A 20,580-nucleotide genomic window follows, 5' to 3' on the forward strand; every position below is an offset into this window, starting at 1 on the left:
TTTGGCAAGAAATTGCCGAAAAAGAAATCTAAGTGACTCTGACAGCTGATAATTTGTTGACATATTGAAACAAAAATGGTCCCCCTAGTTGGGCAAACTTGATTTAATTTTCGTCAAAGAATTTTGACGACGATAGAAAGCCATTTTGTCGCCAATAAGGGAATCCCCAATTTCGTTTCGCAGTCCCTAAATAGATATACATACAGGTCTACAATATTTGCTTCGAACTTCGTTCGAGAGCAATTAAAATCTATCTTCTATTTGAAGCAGTAACCGCATGCCACTCTGAAGTTGTTTGCTTCCAGAATGTTTGTAGTGTCCGGTTTTTGACACAAAAGAATACTTGAAACAATTTGCTCTCTAGGCAAATTTATGATAGTTTTTGCGGTATTCAATTTTGAACTGCAAAACGTGTTTCTGAAAAATATTATGTTTCAACAAAGTATAATTGCAGTAAAAAGATGTTATTGTTCTTCGTGAACGTCACCTTTCAATATCAGCATATTCAAAACTTCTATGCTTGGGAAAAGAGGAGTTTGAGTATTATATCCAGTAGCAAAATATGGAGCCTTCTAGTGACTTTTTAACAACTACAGTTTTTAAACTAAGTATTAAACAAACTAAGTATTACGTACTAGCAACCTTTTGCTTTGCCATAAAAATCGTAGCTAAAATAACCAATTGGTGATAATGACTACGATTTGATATTGGCAAACTAAGATTTTATGGAAATAAAAAATTTCCACAAAACTATCTCAGGTCAACTTTAATCTGAAAAGCAAATTGCGAGAAGTGGCTAATGTTGAGCGCTACAAAATTGATCGATCCTAACCCGGTTTGGCGTCCTTTGTCGGTCAAATGGGGATTCATTTCCCACACCCACGCCCGGAGGTAAAGGCGGGGCGTACGGCGGCGGTGCTTTCTTTGGTGGAATTGGAGGTGGCTGTTGGGCTGATGTTCCGGGGCCGTATTTGCTTGTGTTAGAGTTTTCCTGCACCGATTTGAGATATGTTGGTGGCAGCTGTTTCTTAGAGGGAAGAACTGCGAATCCAGGATTGGATGACATTGCGTGCATGCTAAGCATGGGCGAGTAGTTGCCTGCGTTCAATGGTGCAACACCGTAACACTCGCTGTGAGAATCTGAAAATGCTATTCATGAGATCCACAGATTTGAAGAAAAGGAATTTTGATACGTGGCACTAAATACCTGATAAAACACTACTGGAGATCTCTGAGCTGGCTGGAGACATAGGCCTGAAATTTTCCTCTCCAGGCATGAAGTTCTGTCCAGGTCTGAAATACCGTCATTTTTCAAGACCCAAAGTGATTGACAATTCACAGAATGCAAAAATGAAGAGATCAAAAATCACAAAAAATTTAGTAAAATCCCAATTAAGTAACAACAAACTCATTCAAACTGAGAGCTGAAAATTGCTTTAATATAGTCACATTTAACTTTGTATAAAATAAATGTTAAAAGATGTTTATCGCTGCAGCAATCAACCAATTTGACCGGAACTTGTACGGTAAGAACGTAACCAATCATTTTCCTCTATAATTAGAGTACTTCCGTAATAGCTGTCAGACTGATAACTTTAAGCCAAAGAACATTCACCAAACAAAAACCGCTGATTTTGACCGCTGAATTTGACTTCCCTGATACTGAATAGATAGCAGCAAGCACAAAAAAAATCGATAGCACTAATTAGCATCATTGAAACAAAAATGCGAGGTTAATTTCCATGCCCAAGTTAAACAGCTGGTCATTTCAAATTGAGCTCAAAAATCCTAGCTCAGGTTTGCTTAATTTTTTAAACTATTAAATTCAATATATAACCAAAAAGTTTTATGCATAATTGCTACCAAATGAACCTTTTTTTAAAAAATCGTGAACGTTTTCTATAAATTATGCATAAACCAGTTAAAATAAATTCTCTGTTAACTTCGAATCCTACTTTTAAAACATGTAAAGAGCAAAAGTTAAACAACCATATAACAGAAGGTAATATTTTGCAAATTAACAAAAAATAACAAATGGAATTAACTGCTACAAAATGGTTTGAAAAATGACGTCCCAGCGCGTGTAATAGTGGGAAAACGTTAATAAAGATCCGTTAACGGGCTTCCGGGACCAAATGTAACAATGTTTTTTTAAATCAAAAACCTTTCTACATTTCACATTTTCAAATTTTCAAGCTGCAATGTCGAGCATTAAATGGGTACTCGAGTGGTATCAAAATCTAGGTTTAAATCATCAATACTCATGGAGTCACTTCCAGCATTAGAGCAGCTTCCACAAAGAAGCTACAATTACAGAGACTCTTCACTTTCTACACCACAAAGCAACTATCGGACAATAGGTCGAAAGGACAAGAAAAAAACAGCAACATTGGGCAAGTATATTGGAAATGAATAAATTCTCATCGGCTGAATTTAAGTGTATTTGCGAGCCACAATGAGCTTGCCGCATCTTTTCATGTCTCGCAAGCAGAGGCCATGCTTTGGCTGCCTCTGTGACTTCATATAATCCTATCACAACCGATCATACAAACCTAACTGGGTAACGTCAGGTTTACGTGAAGAATGAGAGGCGGGAGGGCGTGAAACGGGGGAGCTAAGTGAAAGGGGGTTAATTTGGAGCGGGTCATTTAACAGAACAACGGGACAAAGCTAAAAATCGTTTGAAAGCAATTAATTACGACCGAGCAAGTTATACGATGCGTAATAGGCGAGCTTAAGTCTGACTGATTAATGTGCAAAACGAAACCTAAACCCCAGATTTCGCAACTAATATGTTGAAATTTAAGAACTATGTTACCATTGACTTTTTGCAAAGGACTAATAAGAATATACTAACACAAACATTGGTTAACGCTCAAGAGCAAAAAAATCATAACCAACTAACGTTGGGAGAATTTTCTCAAACCTCTGGTGAGCGGCCAGCTTCGTCAGTAGCTGTGGCTTGCTTAGCTTAATTGAGGGTTCAGAGGTCTCAGGTGAGTCGAACGTGAGGGGTTACGGGCGGAATGATGTGGAGGGAGGGTAGGGGGTGGACGAGATGGAAAAGGGGGTGGGTCAAACTCTAAGAACCTCCATTCGCACAACAAATTTATGTCTCAAAATTTCGGTGAATCGCATACTTAGATACTGGTAAGGCATCTCCCAGAAATGCTCGGCAGTACTTGCCCACACGTTTTATCTGTTTATGACGTTCTTGATGACAATAAGTAAAACGACTGCAGTTAATGATTTCATTTTTTACCTATTGTCCCAATTTCGGTTTCGATCTATTGACCTAGCAGCCTATCAAAACTATTGATTTCCTTAAATAGAAAAATCAGCTTATGGGTCACAACACAGTGGTAAACGTTCTAGAGAAAATAAAACTGGACAAACATTCTGCATTGGATAAAAATTTTGACCTCTAAGATCCATCCAACCAGAGAGCCAAAATCTACGAAGATATTAGCAGAGAAAGATTGGTTTTTTTCAATTTGATGCGAAGTGATATTCGAATCAACGCAACTTGGACCAGAGAGGGTGCAATTTTTTACGAATGGAAAGGAGATGGCCTTGTATACAAAATAAACCGGTTATACGAAGGGGGTGTGTAGATCTCAGTTACAACATTGAAGATGTAATGCGTTGTTTCAAAAGAACGCCTTTTTCGGGACGGCACGACGATAGCCAAAATCAAGGAATCAGCCCTTTCGGTTCGATGTTGGGTTCTGATTTTGACGAACTAAATAAAGAAATTGTAAAATTTGTAGATGTGGCTCAGCAGTTTGATGTAACAATTCTTCATTTAAACGTGAGATCCATTAAGAAACACTTTGAAACATTTTTATTCTCATCGGCTGAATTTAAGCGTATTTGCGAGCCACAATGAGCTTGCCGCATCTTTTCATGCCTCGCGATCAGAGGCCATGCTTTGGCTGCCTCTGTGACTTCATATAATCCTATCACAACCGATCATACAAATCTAACTGGGTAACGTCAGGTTTACGTGAAGAATGAGAGGCGGGAGGGCGTGAAACGGGGGAGCTAAGTGAAAGGGGGTTAATTTGCAGCGGGTCATTTAACAGAACAACGGGACAAAGCTAAAAATCGTTTGAAAGCAATTAATTACGACCGAGCAAGTTATACGATGCGTAATAGGCGAGCTTAAATTAATGTGCAAAACGAAACCTAAACCCCAGATTTCGCAACTAATATGTTGAAATTTAAGAACTATGTTACCATTGACTTTTTGCAAAGGACTAATAAGAACATACTAACACAAACATTGGTTAACGCTCAAGAGCAAAAAAAATCATAACCAACTAACGTTGGGAGAAATTTCTCAAACCTCTGGTGAGCGGCCAGCTTCGTCAGTAGCTGTGGCTTGCTTAGCTTAATTGAGGGTTCAGAGGTCTCAGGTGAGTCGAACGTGAGGGGTTACGGGCGGAATGATGTGGAGGGAGGGTAGGGGTGGACGAGATGGAAAAGGGGGTGGGTCAAACTCTAAGAACCTCCATTCGCACAACAAATTTATGTCTCAAAATTTCGGTGAATCGCATACTTAGATACTGGTAAGGCATCTCCCAGAAATGCTCGGCAGTACTTGCCCACACGTTTTATCTGTTTATGACGTTCTTGATGACAATAAGTAAAACGACTGCAGTTAATGATTTCATTTTTTACCTATTGTCCCAATTTCGGTTTCGATCTATTGACCTAGCAGCCTATCAAAACTATTGATTTCCTTAAATAGAAAAATCAGCTTATGGGTCACAACACAGTGGTAAACGTTCTAGAGAAAATAAAACTGGACAAACATTCTGCATTGGATAAAAATTTTGACCTCTAAGATCCATCCAACCAGAGAGCCAAAATCTACGAAGATATTAGCAGAGAAAGATTGGTTTTTTTTAATTTGATGCGAAGTGATATTCGAATCAACGCAACTTGGACCAGAGAGGGTGCAATTTTTTACGAATGGAAAGGAGATGGCCTTGTATACAAAATAAACCGGTTATACGAAGGGGGTGTGTAGATCTCAGTTACAACATTGAAGATGTAATGCGTTGTTTCAAAAGAACGCCTTTTTCGGGACGGCACGACGATAGCCAAAGTCAAAGAATCAGCCCTTTCGGTTCGATGTTGGGTTCTGATTTTGACGAACTAAATAAAGAAATTGTAAAATTTGTAGATGTGGCTCAGCAGTTTGATGTAACAATTCTTCATTTAAACGTGAGATCCATTAAGAAACACTTTGAAACATTTTTATTCTCATCGGCTGAATTTAAGCTTATTTGCGAGCCACAATGAGCTTGCCGCATCTTTTCATGCCTCGCGATCAGAGGCCATGCTTTGGCTGCCTCTGTGACTTCATATAATCCTATCACAACCAATCATACAAACCTAACTGGGTAACGTCAGGTTTACGTGAAGAATGAGAGGCGGGAGGGCGTGAAACGGGGGAGCTAAGTGAAAGGGGGTTAATTTGCAGCGGGTCATTTAACAGAACAACGGGACAAAGCTAAAAATCGTTTGAAAGCAATTAATTACGACCGAGCAAGTTATACGATGCGTAATAGGCGAGCTTAAATCTGACTGATTAATGTGCAAAACGAAACCTAAACCCCAGATTTCGCAACTAATATGTTGAAACTTAAGAACTATGTTACCATTGACTTTTTGCAAAGGACTAATAAGAATATACTAACACAAACATTGGTTAACGCTCAAGAGCAAAAAAAATCATAACCAACTAACGTTGGGAGAATTTTCTCAAACCTCTGGTGAGCGGCCAGCTTCGTCAGTAGCTGTGGCTTGCTTAGCTTAATTGAGGGTTCAGAGGTCTCAGGTGAGTCGAACGTGAGGGGTTACGGGCGGAATGATGTGGAGGGAGGGTAGGGGGTGGACGAGATGGAAAAGGGGGTGGGTCAAACTCTAAGAACCTCCATTCGCACAACAAATTTATGTCTCAAAATTTCGGTGAATCGCATACTTAGATACTTGTAAGGCATCTCCCAGAAATGCTCGGCAGTACTTGCCCACACGTTTTATCTGTTTATGACGTTCTTGATGTCAATAAGTAAAACGACTGCAGTTAATGATTTCATTTTTTACCTATTGTCCCAATTTCGGTTTCGATCTATTGACCTAGCAGCCTATCAAAACTATTGATTTCCTTAAATAGAAAAATCAGCTTATGGGTCACAAAACAGTGGTAAACGTTCTAGAGAAAATAAAACTGGACAAACATTCTGCATTGGATAAAAATTTTGACCTCTAATAAGATCCATCCAACCAGAGAGCCAAAATCTACGAAGATATTAGCAGAGAAAGATTGGCTTTTGTCAATTTGATGCGAAGTGATATTCGAATCAACGCAACTTGGACCAGAGAGGGTGCAATTTTTTACGAATGGAAAGGAGATGGCCTTGTATACAAAATAAACCGGTTATACGAAGGGGGTGTGTAGATCTCAGTTACAACATTGAAGATGTAATGCGTTGTTTCAAAAGAACGCCTATTTCGGGACGGCACGACGATAGCCAAAGTCACGGAATCAGCCCTTTCGGTTCGATGTTGGGTTCTGATTTTGACAAACTAAATACAGAAATTGTAAATTTTGTAGATGTGGCTCAGCAGTTTGATGTAACAATTCTTCATTTAAACGTGAGATCCATTAAGAAACACTTTGCGAAAATAATCACTTGTTTTCGGTTTGGATTCTCAGCCTGATATCCTATGTCTAAGTAAAACCTGGTTGTCAAATGACAACATAAATAGTTACTCGATAAATAGCTATAAACATCTAGCTGTTAAAAACAGAAATACGGTTAAAGGCGGAGGTGTCATGATTCAACTAAGAGACTCTTGTAATTTAGTCAAATTTTCTAAAAGTCCCTTCGAAGAGTCCATTTTTGTTGAAGTTAGTATACATAACAGAAGAGTTAATCTGATTGTTATTTATAATAAACCTGGAGCTAATAAGAAAGACTTTGTATCTATACTGGAAAATTTCCTTGAAACACAGTGCTACTCTGCATATCCAACAGTTATATGTGATGAAATAAACATAAATACGCTGGAAAATAACCAGTTGACCAGAGATTACAAAAATTTAATAACCGCAAAACGGATTCGAATTAGCTCCAGAAAGACAACACGTGTTGTTGCACACTCAGCCACCTGTCTTGATCTTTTCATTTATCATAATGTCAAACACCCAAATTGTGATGTACTGGAGCTACAAAGTTTTTCTGACCACTACCCAATTATTTTAAAATGGAAAATATACGGTGAAAAAGTGCAGACCTTATCAGTTTTAGAGATACGAGCTTTCTGAAAAATAAAAATTTGAGGGACAGCTTTCAGGTTGACTTGAAAACAGAATAATCTAAGGTAGAGAAGGATATAGTTTTAGCCCCAGATGCGTCTACAGCTTTTGATGTCTTCAATAAGGCTTTCTTGTCGGTTGTAAATGCTTACGCGCCATTGACACAACAAATAAAAACAAAAACCTGCCCAATTGGTTCAATAATAAACTTAAAAATTTAAGGACGAAAAGGAACAAGACACATGCAGACTGGATGAAAGATAAATCGAGTTTTAGAGCTAAAGAAAAGTTCAAAGACGCGAGATTGAGATTTGAAAAGAATTTTAGAATAACAAAAGCCATGTCCTACAGGAATAAGTTCACGTCTTTTAAAAGAGATGAACGACAAATATACAATATGCTAAATGAGCTCACTGGTAAAGAAATGAAAGCAAAAAATACCAATACTCGAGTCATGCAGGAATAACATTGAAAATCCTTCCTTGCGGGATAATACTGCGGTCTTTAACAAATTCTTTGCAAATAATGGCTCTGAGATAAGTAAACATCTCAATGGAGAATTTGTAAGTCTGGTCCCCAAAGTGCAACAATCTATGTTCCTCTTTCAAGCAAAGGAGCGTGAAGTTGCTGCAATAATCAGTAATCTGGAGAATAAGTTCTCGAGCGGTGATGACGATATACGTAATGTACTAGTCAAAGTCTCGTCAACTGTGACAGTTAGGTATCTGAGTTTTCTAGTAAATCTGTCGATGAACAAAGGTGAGTTTCCGAAAGAACTGAAAAAAGGAAAAGTTATACCGATGCACAAAAATGGTTCTAAACTTGAGGAAAATAACTACCAACCAATATCCTTACTAAATGTGTGGAGCAAAATATACGAAAAAGTTGTTTACAAGCGCGTTTATTCCTACCTAGAAAAATTTTCGTTACTATACTGTAAGCAATCCGGATTTCGCACTAAACAGCACAGTTGATGCTTTAGCTGAATTCACTGAGAAGGTAGGATTCAACAGGAGTACAAACGAAGTAAGAACATTTTTCTTGATCTTAGTAAGGCTTTTGACACTATTGATCACAACCTACTAATCCGTAAATTGGATAACGATGGAATAAGACGTAACTCTCTTAATTGGTTCAGATCTTATTTAAAAGGCCAAATACAGCGAGTAAAGTTAAATAATGTGTCATCTGGTTGGGAAGACATTGTTTGCGGTGTTCCACAAGGCTCAATGTTAGGTCCTCTACTGTTTATTATATATGTAAACGACATGCCTCTAGTTTGCAGACATTTAGAAGCTATGTGCGGATGATACAAACCTTTCTGCAATTGGAATACAGTGCTCTGATGTCAAGGAAGATATTAAAAAAGTTAACGATTGGCTAAATTCCATTAAATTAGTAGTGAATGTATCAAAAACAGTTCAAATAAATATACGAACTAATAAAAAGACAAGCAATTCGGCGCAAAGATTCTCTCTAAACTCTGCTTTCATTGAGAATAAACCGTTATCTAAATATCTAGGTGTTACCATCGACTCGAAATTATCCTTCCTTAGTCATATACAATCCGTAAGAGAAAAATTAAGCAAACAGTCCGCTCTTGTGTCGAAACTGAGACATTTTGTTCCTAGGGCTCAATTAATTGATTACTACAAAACGTGCATCAATCCCAATATTCAACACGGTGTGCTTGCATATGCATGTTGCAGTCATACATCCCTGCTACCTATCTTCACTTTGCAAAAAAAAGATCTTGAAGTTCATTTACTTCAGAAGGAAAAGCGATACATGAAGATATTTTCGTCAATCACTCAATTCTTTCAGTTTACGAATTGCACCTCTATGAGTTACTAAAATTTGTTTTAAGAGCTTGGAATGGACTCCACAGTGAATCTTTTTGTAATGGCATTTTTTCCTCTAATTATTCAAAAGTCACAACGAGATTGTCAAAATCAAATCTAATAGCTCAATCAAAATGTTAAAACAAACTTGAGCGTTTTTCAATGACATTACGGGCCTGTAATTTGTACAATAAGTTAAATACAATAGGCATAAATCCATCTGATTTTGATCTAAACACAGTGTAAAAAGTAACACACTTCTGTCATCACCTCAAAAATTCGTACCTCGTCTGTAACAATGAACTATCCAAACTCGTATTTAGTTTGTAGCGTGACTTAACAGTAGCTCTTTTTAGAGATCAACAGGCATCGCACCAGTTGATTACTAAAGTATTGATCGCTTTTTATTTGGGACACGAAGTAGTTGATCACTGCCTGGGGCCCAAATAAGCTCATAGAGATGTCTTCCCGGCGCAGTGGTTTTTACTTCTGGTCCCAAATTCACCTGAAGCGCAAAAATTTTTGTTTTTATTGGCACGAAAGACTAGTTCTACTACTGTAAAGTGGTTCCAAGAGCTTTTATCTGGGTGTTTTGCTGCCCGTTTTAATTTTTAATTCAAGTTTTTTTTAATAAAAGATTAATTAATGTAAATTACACCACCAAACTTTTAGTTTTTTTCTCACTTAACTTTTGGATACTAAGCATATAATAGCTTTAAGAACGCTGACGATGCTTTAAGAACGCTGACGGGCATTTTAGGAATGCTCATAATGTCGTTATGCTGCGGGTCATGTTGCGCATTTTAATTTATGACTCAAGTGGTTTTCAAAAAGATTAAGGAAGGCAATTTACTCCAGTCATTAAGTCTATCCTTTCCTCATTTACCATTTTGATACTGAGAAAGTAAAGGTGTTTTAAATGCTGCTGAGCTTGATTCAATGATTCTAGCATTATACCAGGTTGGTGCTAAGTTAATAATAATTGTTGCTGTTAATAATTTTCCGTCTGCACTGTATACGCTGTGTAAAACTTGTTTCATGAATTCTTGATCTATCACCTGGGCAAACTGAAAAGAAGTTCACAGTGACTCGTTGTTTGTCCATTCCATCTGTAAATATTGTTGATTTTTCCAGTGTATTGTTAATATGTATGAGACGGATAAATAAATCTTCTTCTTATTCATTCGAAAGAAAATAAATTAAAATATAGAGAGAAAACTAAGCAACCGGACGAAACATCGAAGCATCAAAGTGAATTAAATAAACCAATCGTATTAAATCAGCTTTCAGTTAGTCACAAAAATATAACATAGCTGGCAGATAGCCATAAAAAAGCCGCAATAGCTTCGCAGATCTGGAGTCGCTAAAAGATAGTAAAAGAAACAGACCAGAAAAAATTCGTTTCAATAAATGCTTAGATATGAGATTTCAATTAGGAATTTGTAAAATTTATTGCTGCTTCTATTAGCTGATCTCAAATAACCTTCAACTTGAAAGACACACACACACCTGACCTTATCTCTGAGTTAAAATAAAGTCAATTTCAGAGTGAGAGAAGTAAGTCACATGTAACCAAAAACTAGATCATGAGAACAAACAAAACTCGCTTCAATAAGAGTGAAAAAGAGGTCAAGCACGCAATTCAGTTGAAATTGCATAAACTAATTAACAAAAAACAGATTTGAAGTGGTGACGTCATATAGTAGCAACAAAAATCTTGACAAAATAAAAACCAAGAGAAGTCCATTAATAGCCTCAGCTATATTTTTGCGGCAAGTAAAAACCTCCCTTTCTGCTACACGCTTAACACTTTTTCAATCATCGAAAAATGAATTCTTTAGCGTTCTTCAGCGGGAGAGCTTGAGTATTTATGTGGGAGCTTCACATCGTTTTGCTAGAGCTTAATTTAGATAAACATAACCGCGTAATGTCGGAAGAATTGCGCTCGACAGAATAGTGGGAGCTCGAATCTATTGCAGCCAGCTTCAGTCGGTGGGAGCGGGTAGCTTAATTCGCTAAGAGGGCCTCAGATGACGTCATTGGAGGTTAATATATATCAATAACAAAATTTATAAAAAAAACATGGAAAAAATGCCGCAATAGACACATGTGGCCTTCAATGAACTGAAACAAAATAAAAACATTGACTAGCAGTCCTTTAATAGACCACTAGACTTTTTGGTTAGATTCGGACTGTCGTTTTTGAATAGCCACATACGCTTTATAAGGAAAAAACCCTAATGGAGCTTTTCCAAAATTAATATTCGAGATCAATACTCACGACTAATACTCAAGAATTAGGTCATATACAGTTGTCACTACTTAGATGCACACTATTGACCTTAAAATAGTAAATTTTCAATAAAAGTTCTATAAGCGGGTTCAGAAGCCAATTTTTTTAGTGAGGTAAGTCACGCAATTGAAGTAAAAGCAGAACAAATGACGTCACGGACTTGAATTTTGACTGCAAAGCATTGAATAAGTCAATTCCAAGAACTCAAGTCTTTGTTCCTGTTGTAGCTGTTGCACAAAGCTGCAAGTCGCAGGAATTTTTGGCGGGATACAGGTGCTTAATGCAGTTTTTTACTGCAACCCTAGATGCATTTGTATCATAATAATAGATATAGTAGTAGTAGTGTGTGACTGCCTAACTTGCTTGTGGTGCGGCGACCTTTCTGCATCTACTTTGTCACAGATCCTACTCAAGTAAGAGTTTAGCAGGGGACAGTATCCAGTTCTCAGTAGAGCTAATCAGATACGTGCGATTCTCGTCAGCGTTTGATCGTCTTCTGTTATCTTTGGTGGAGGTGTACCTAGTTGCTTGCTGTCTTTGTTCAACTGAGTATGGATTGTGTGCTGATGGATACTTTTGAGCGCTTTTTTGTATTCCTTTAGATTTATTCGCTCTTTATTGTTCGAGTGTTGTTTCAAGAGCTGCCCATAAGTATCAATTAGTGTCGGTCTCATGGTACAAAAACTGGTTGAAGAGGTTTTATGATCAGCACGATGGCTCATAACTGCCGGCTAGAAACTGCTCTTCTAAAATTTCTGTGTGAGCTTTGACGGGCAGCATTTCACGCTCATTGTGTAAGTAAGTCATTGATGCCGGACATTTTTACACCGCCAGTAGTTGTGCGAAGAGAAATGGTTCTCAAGTATGGACCCCTCTACGCGGCAGAACTACGAGCGGGCAACCACTACCAGGATCCATATACACTCGGGAAATGGGTTTTTGCCGCGGGATCAGGCAAGCCCCGTCTCTCTGGTACCTAGTATGCATTTGACTGGGAAACATATTTGCCCTGCTTTTCATCCTCCGCGGCTTTGAAGCAAACCCCGGCAAAACGCCCTGTGCTATTTGTCACCGTGGCAACTGGAATCAATACGGCGTCTGGCCCGGCCGCGGAGGGTGGGTACACCTGAATTGCACCAATTTACAGTCCACTAAGTTCGACTGTAAGCGCTGCTCTTGTTGCAAGACAAAAGAAGCAAATACAATGCAACGTTTCACCACTCAAAACACACACCTCAACATTCTTCAAATGAATTGCAATGGTCTCAAACAAAAACTAGACATCATGGACTGGATGCAGAAAAATAACATCCAGGAGACCAATAGCTGCCATCCAGGAGACCAAACTCAACGAAAAACGCACCCTCAATAGCCCCGTTGGCTTCCGCATATTCAAAGAAAATAAGCACAAATAAAGAAGCAAAGGTGGAGGGGTAGCTTTTACTATTAGGGACACAATTCTGTTTCAAGAACTTAAACATAAGACTTCTGACAAGCAACTAGTAGTCCAAACCATAGAACTCACCGCAGGTGGCAATAACCTCAAATTAGTGAACACCTACATACCACCCTCTAGCTGTTATGCAGGAAACAAGACATCAATCAGTAAACTATTTCAGTTAGATGACTGCATTATTGTCGGTGATTTCAATGCTCATAAGCCTCTATGGCGATCAAAACTACCGGAAGACAGAAGAGGAAAAAATATTGCAAGTAAAATAGACCTCTCCAATCATGTAGTGCTCAACGAAAAAGCCAGCACAAGAGTAACTGATCGATGTAAAAGCTACCCCGACATCAGTCTCGCCAGCTCAAGCATAGTAATGAACATCGACTGGCGTACGGAGTACGCATTAGGCTCAGAACTTCTACAAAAAGCTCTACCCATCACCTGTGACCTCATCACACACAACACCACAAAGAACGTTTATCAACTTCCGCAAAGTTTCAAAGATGACATTGAACTAAAACTGAAGAATCAACAAAGGCCAACAAATGTCTACAACACGGAAAAGACCTTAACGAAAGCCATAAATGCAGCGGCTGGCAGGCATATCCCTCAAGGAAGAATTAAAACAGTGGTTTCCATTTTTCCCAGCTAAGCAGTAAAGCTTTCTGAAAAAATCAGAAATTTAAAGAAAACATCCAGGAGACCCCAAAATAACTCAACCAAACCATTTGTTCAAACACAAAAGCCTAAAAAGTGGAATCGCGTTTGTACAAACACTTACAGAGCTAACTGCTCAAAACTGAAGAGCACAGTAAAAGGATTTTCGTAAGTAACGCTAAACCACCTGCAAACAGAGCCATATACTTTGACGCTAAAAAACTACTTCTCACCATGATCAAAGGAAATGGACCTACAAGTTCAACCAACAATACACTCCACACCGCAAGGAAAGAGAAAAACAGAAGAAATACTAAGAACAATAAGGAAACTGGAAATAGAGGGCAGAACTTTTAAGTGTAACACAGTGAAATAACCTAATAGAGAAACAAAGAAAAGTAAGGGGCTTGGATCAGACACCATTACTTTTCTGTAAACAGTGCAAAAATCCCGAACATCTGGAAAGTTTGCCCGGTTATACCCCTACACAAGCCGGGAAAACCCATAGACGAATCTAAAAGCTTCAGACCAATTGCCCTCCTCTGCACCATCCCAAAACTAAAAGAAAAACTTTTAATAAGTGACTTTATAGAATATCAGCATGGCTTTAGACCTGCGCATTCAACAACAACAGCTCACAAAATTGCCACAAACAAAACACAAAAAGGCCTTAATCAAAAGAAACCTTGCAACCGTACTCTACTAGTAGCCTTAGAACTCACCGCCACTTTCGACACGGTTGATCACAACCTACTACTAAGACACATACTCGAGGCACCACTACCGAATAGCACTGAAAGATGGGTCGCTCCATACATGCAGGGCAGGTTTTCTTACGTAGAATATAACAATGAAAAGGTGGTCCCCAAGGTAGTGCATTATCACCAAGGCTCTTCAAAGAGCCAGCTGCCGCCACCACCAAAAGACCCCAAAGATAAACACCACGTCTTACGCTGATGATATGACTTTAACCTCTCATCCGCAAGGTTAGAAAATTACGTGACCTAGTAATTCCTTACCTAAATAATTTACACGACTGGCTAGAATCAAGAAAGCTTAAGTTTTCAGCTGAAAAATCAAGTGACACTGTGTTCACAAAATGGAGCATGGAGGCCAAGTTTGACCCACACCTCACTATCAAAAACGTTCACTATCAACCATTCAGCAATACCAGTAAAGTCCAAAGTCAGGTCACCGATGGAGAGGATGAATTTAAAAAAAAACCGATATCCCCAATAATAGCCGCCATCGCTTCGTGGCTATTTAAAATGACACCAATTTTGGCGCACTTTTCGCTTCACTTCTGAACGGTGTAGGGCGTAGGTGGGGGGGGGGGTGGGGTGGTTATGTGTAGGGCGTAGCTGAAGGGATAGTTCAGTGATGGTCGGAGTGGATGAGGTGGGGGGAGGTACATAGGGGTAGATAGATGCGCAGGGAGGAGGTAGGTGTGGGGGTTAGGTAGGTAAGGGTGGGAAGCTCGGAGGTAAAATTAGATTTTAGGTGGAAGTGGTAGTTATAAATTTTCACATTGACAATTACTAAAAGTTGTCAACTACTGAACATGACAAACTAAGCTACTTTTAAAGTCCAATGGTCGCAAACAGTAGAAAAATTTCAAAAACAGAGGTAAATGTTTGAAACGAAAAGTCAAACTCAAATCATGAACAAACTAGCTTGACCTAAAACAAAACATGTAAAACACCAATGCTTCTTTTCGAATTGTAAAAAGACCAACATAATTACATTAATTGCTTCAAACCTAAGTGAGAGCAAAAGTTAAAAAGCACGTCCCGTTATATAGTAAAAAAACGTAAAAAGATACCAACTAATCTGGGGCCAGGGGCACAAAAGGAAAAACTATCCTAATTCTTCAGCAAAAAATGATGCTTCAACATCCACTGATACTGGTTCCTGAAATGAAGAAACATTCAGTTCTTTCCAAAACGTTCCTGCTTAGCTATGATCTCTTGATACGCAAACATGCCAACCAAAACAAGGTGAATTAAGAAATGCCTCCCACCCAACACTGGGTGAAAATTGGCTGGTCTGTGGCCCTCCCAGCACTGCGTCTTCATAAGGCATTTCGTATTGTTTAAATCTGTCAATAAAATGATATATACAAACATCAGCTGAGACAGTAAAACAAAAGGCAGACAGCATTAGAAAAAAAACAACTAATGACAGAAGTAGATGAGTCAAACTAACAACCTCCCCTCCTCAACAATTTCGCGCCGCCTAAGGGTCCTTTGACCGACGAATGCAGAGGTTGGAAACCCTTAGGAGAGCAAAGCTGACTTTTGTTTTTGGATATGATATGATATCAGCGTAGCTGTCCTCTTTTAGTGCAGAGGGCTTTGATTCCAGTTGTTTCAGCTCTTTTGAAGCTGATGGGCCAGCTCCACCAGTGCATGCGACGACAAGCAGACAAAGTGTTGCTTTCTCAACCTGAGTTATTCTTTGTTCATATTGTCGTTTTTAATAGATTCATGGTACTTGTAGGCTTCGCTACAGCTTTCAGAGCAGTTTTTGCCAGCGGGTCAAAAATTTCACATAAGAATAGGTTTTGTTGAACCTCGATTCCCAAAATCCATTAGCCTTGATATCTAATTTTGCATCATCAGTTGTCATTGATTTAGGAGCAAAGTTTTCCCCTGGCAACGGCTGAAGATGAGGTTCGATCTCCACATGACAGACATCACGTAACAAGTTCGCAAAGGAATCGCGGAGTTCATTATGCTTCATGTGGGTGTATCCTTCTTTCGGACAGTGGAGGGCATGTTCCAGATTGAAGTCTTCATCTTCACTGGGTCACAGCCATAGCGAAGGGCAATGCCATCACGAAACTCGCTTTTCGTTAGGTCAAAGTGATAGCGTTCCAATGGCATAGCGTTCAACCAGCTTGATGCTCCCTTTTCACTAGCTAAGTCAAGTGAGCGAATCTCGTTCTCATTCAATTCGCTCTTTATTCTCGTCTTTTTTGATTTGATACCAAGCCCTTTCTCCTTTTTTATTTCATGTATGATTTGTTGCTTTAGTGCGGCTACGTGCAGAGCTGGGGATAAGGGACTTAACAGTTGAACTGATCGTTCATACTCCTTAAACGGTCTTCAGTTTTAAGGATCTTCAGGCCACCCTCCCTCATCGGCAAAAAAATATATTCCGGTATTTTTTAATAGATCAGGTAAAAATAGTAATAATAATAATAACAATAAAACAGAATTTAGGAATAAATCCAAGGGTTATACATTCACCCCAGTTTGTGTCGTTCAGTTTATTAGATAACAAAAGTCAATTTTACACGTTGTTGCAGTTATTGCATCCAGGCATAATTCGCCAAGAGCACGTGTTGTTTTCATCGTAACGCAGACCGAAGTAGACAAAATGTAGATCGTTGAAGGTGTTCGCAAGGTGGCAGGCCCTATACCAATAGTCGGATTCACATTTCCTCAGTTTTGGTTGTTGACAGATGAAGTTACGAGTCGTTTGGTATCGAGATGTACCTGGCTCTGTTATTGATACACGAAGCTTCCTGTTTAAATCAACTTTCCCCGTAAAATTTTTTCAAATAACAACACATGTAGCTCATGGTATAAGGATAAAGGAAGTAAATTGAGTTTCAAGAGTTGTTCTTTGTAAGGAATTTTGGCACCAGTGATCCAATTTGCTGCTTTCTTCTGTACACTCTCAATTAGACTGAGTTCAACTTTGCGTGGTTTCCACACACTTGAGCCGTAACCGATAATTGGAACAATATAATTGACATACGAGTTCTTCCTGTTTGCGTAATTTGCCAAAGAAGGGTTTCTCTTGATAGAGTAAAGAGCGTTTAAAGCCTTTTGGGTACGAGATTGAGAATGAGTGGCCCATGTAAGAGTGTCGGCTACAACTACTCATAGGTCTTTCACTACTGAAGTGCTTCCAAAACTGAAAATAGGCAAGCGGACTGCGCCGACGCCCTTCAACCACAAGCATTTACTTTTGGATAAATTTATTTCCATGAGATTACCTTGGCACCATTTCCAGATCATCAAAATGTCAATATTTACTGCCACTGGGTTGGTTCCAACTATCTTGAAATGATCAGTGTAACCAAAAGAGTCTGGCATGGAGCAGTTGGGAAGGTCATTGATAAAAACCAAGAGAAGCAAGGGACCAAGAACTGATCCCTGTGGCACTCCGCTGATAACGCTCAGTACAGTCGAGATAGTTCCGTTGATTCAAACCGTTTGCTTCCTGTTTTTGAGGTAGCTAATCAACAACTTCAGACATGCTCTTCCGATTCCCAATGAAGAGTTTTTCTATCGGTCGTTCGTGGTTCACCTTGTCGAATGCCTTTTTGAAATCAATATAAAAAGCCATGAGGAAATCGCAGCTAGACGAACCAACGTTAATGAAAAGGTGGTGTAAGAATTCAATTAGATTCGTTTGCGTCGACCTTTTTGAACGAAATCCACGCTGTGATTCTGATAAGAATGGCGAGACAAGGCGATATAACTTGTTATAATTTTTCAAGCAGATTCGAGACAGTCGACAGTAGGCTTATCGGTCTGTAGTTTGCAACTTCCTGCTTGCCATCCTTGAACATCGGTACAATTTCACTCGTTTTCCATTCATTTGGAAAGTGACACTTGTTAGCAATAAAGTTGAAGAGCATACAAAGATTTACACAGTGATTCTGACGAGTTCTTGAGGACTTCGTTTCCTATGCTGACTGGCCCTTTTGCTTTGTTTACATCAAGGTTGGACATCGCTTCTTTTAATTCGGCTTGACTGAAGTGAATACTGTCTATCACCGGTTTCGGATGTGCAACACGCTTTTCAGCGGTTTAAGTTTGTTCAGTGAACACCGATTGGAAATATTGATTAAACAATTCCGCCTTCTCTGCGTCAGTTCGAGCTATTTTGACGTCAAGGAAAACCTCTTTTTAAATGTGGTTGGCTTTGGTCAGCGTTTTAAGGTATTTTTGGAGCTCCAAGAACCTGCCTTTTTAAAAAAGCTGTGTTGATCTTTTTGAAGGGAAGTTATTAGATTCGTTTGTACTTTTTCTATTTTTCTTTCGTTTTCGTTCGTAGGGCGGGTTAATTTGTTTCTTTTGTAGAGTTTTCAGCTTTTTGATCAGATTGGAGTACTCAGGTGTTACCCATGGCGCTAGTTCTCGACGATGTTTCGTTTTCCGTGGAACAAGGTCCTTCAGAGCTTCATAGAGCCACTCGTACCACTTTCCGACCATTTGATCGGGATTGCTGAAACAGTATGGATTGAATGGGTGATCTTTTATGAACTCGTTAATTTCCTTCCGGCTAGCTTTCGTGAAAGCAGATAGCGAAAAATCTAGTTTCCTTTTTGGTAAAAGCGTGTGTTTATGGTTGGCTGGAGCTTGGAGGCTGATTTTGGCGGAGTATGGTTGATGGTCTCAGGTATGATGAATTCTCATTTGGTTACCAACCGCCACGTTGAGCTGTCTGCGGTTTATGGCACAGAATGATATCAAGAGATCGACCATTAACTGCTGGTGGTTGTGCTCGGTTAAATCATCTAGTTCAAGTTGTTGATCAGGAGTGGCAGACGTCATTGAAAGCCAGTTTATTTGGTCAAAATTTATGTCACCGAGTATGTAGACACAGACAGCGTTGAACTCCCATTTATATGTACTATCTTTGGGTGAGCTATAGATGCAGCATATATCAGGTTTCTAGATGGCCAGTCGCACTATAACGCAGTCATTAAAATTACTCTCGATGGCACAATTCAGAATACAGTTTGAGATTGCTACCAAGACCCCACCATGCCTTGACTTGCCGTTACTGCTTGGGCGGTCCTTTCTGTGAATTTCGTAGCACGGTAAAAACAAAGCCGCATCAGGTATACCTTCAGTGAGCCAGGTTTCCGTTAAGCATAAAACTTTGTATAGATTTTTTGTTTGTATTGAGTTTGCAAAGTTTGTTCTTCTTTGGTGTTCAAGTATACTTCTCACGTTAAAAACAAGGCTATTCAGTTAGGCGGATAGTCAATCCTCACTTGCTGAGTGAGAGAGTTTGATTTCAGACCAAGCACTACCAATATTTTGGTAGAGAATGCCGTCGTTTACTCTAAGATTTTTGGATTTAATGCCTTCTTGGATCATCTCTCGTCTTCGTTTAAGTGCTTTGTTTTCCAGGTCCGCTTCCTCGCGTGATAGTTGACGACTGAGCAATATTGGTGTGTCAAACGTTTTAAGTTCTCTCGCGAACAGAAAGATTTTTCTTCGCTGCCATGGATTTGGTATTTTGATCAGTATCGTTCGTTTTATTCTCATCGTACTTTCCAAGTCGGATTATATCACTGATTTCAGTGCTCACATTTAGATGAGTCAGGATTTTTTGCACCTCAGTGTAGTCATAGTTTTGGCAGTTCATTGGGTTTTTATCTGCACATTCTTCAATTCCACGGATTCGAATTTCGTCCAGTTCTTCAGGCGGTTTCATTGGTATGTTTATAGCGCTAGCTGTCACTGGGTTTTGTACTTCAGTCTCCTTTGCTTTGTGGGTCAGGAATGTTTTTATTTCACTGATAGTCTGCTTCATGGCAGTCATTTCCGCTTCGATATTCTGCATTTGTTTCTTCTGGTTTTCGTTGTTCTCCTTAACATCTTGCATGATTGTTTCGTGGCATTTCTCTCCAACACATTTGCTGCATAACAGAAGAACATTTTTTCCAAGTGCGAGGATTCCCTTCAGTGCTACATCACTTAGCTCCGTGCATCGCTCAGATAAATGCATTCGGTTTCCACACATGGCGCAATCGAATGACTTTTCATTTTTTGGTATCCTCTCATTACAGGACAAACAACTGTCGGTAACCGATTTTTTTCTAGTGTAGTGCTTGCTCATTTTGAAGGAGAGGACAAGCGACACAGTGTACTTAGATGAGGGGCTCAGAGCCAAAGACGCACAAACCTAACCTGCACTAAGCGTGTCTTTTTTCGGTCTCTTTGCTTCGCGCTTCTCCACTGGGTTCCTTCTCTTCTGT

The 20,580-nt window shown here is 39.2% G+C and overlaps 3 protein-coding genes across 4 annotated transcripts in view; 1 reads left to right on the top strand and 2 right to left on the bottom strand.

The window, feature by feature from the left end:
* Positions 1–20,580, bottom strand: part of LOC142341581 (uncharacterized) — a 316,826-nt gene that overhangs the window by 289,002 nt on the left and 7,244 nt on the right. The gene's annotated exons all lie outside the window — the stretch shown is intronic.
* LOC142341580 (uncharacterized) overlaps positions 1–20,580 on the bottom strand; it is an 88,105-nt gene that overhangs the window by 63,943 nt on the left and 3,582 nt on the right. Inside the window, exons 3-4 of the mRNA XM_075392630.1 lie at positions 1,208–1,293; positions 833–1,140 (exon numbers count right to left, since the gene is read on the bottom strand). Of these exons, the coding sequence (XP_075248745.1) occupies positions 833–1,140; positions 1,208–1,293 (394 nt within the window). The remainder of the gene's footprint in view (positions 1–832; positions 1,141–1,207; positions 1,294–20,580) is intronic.
* The window catches only part of LOC142341263 (uncharacterized), a 336,105-nt gene that overhangs the window by 20,890 nt on the left and 294,635 nt on the right, over positions 1–20,580 (top strand). The window lies entirely within an intron of this gene.

This window comes from Convolutriloba macropyga, chromosome 6 (assembly GCF_964194025.1).
Source record: "Convolutriloba macropyga chromosome 6, txConMacr16.3, whole genome shotgun sequence".
In the NCBI taxonomy this organism is placed as follows: domain Eukaryota; kingdom Metazoa; phylum Xenacoelomorpha; order Acoela; family Convolutidae; genus Convolutriloba; species Convolutriloba macropyga.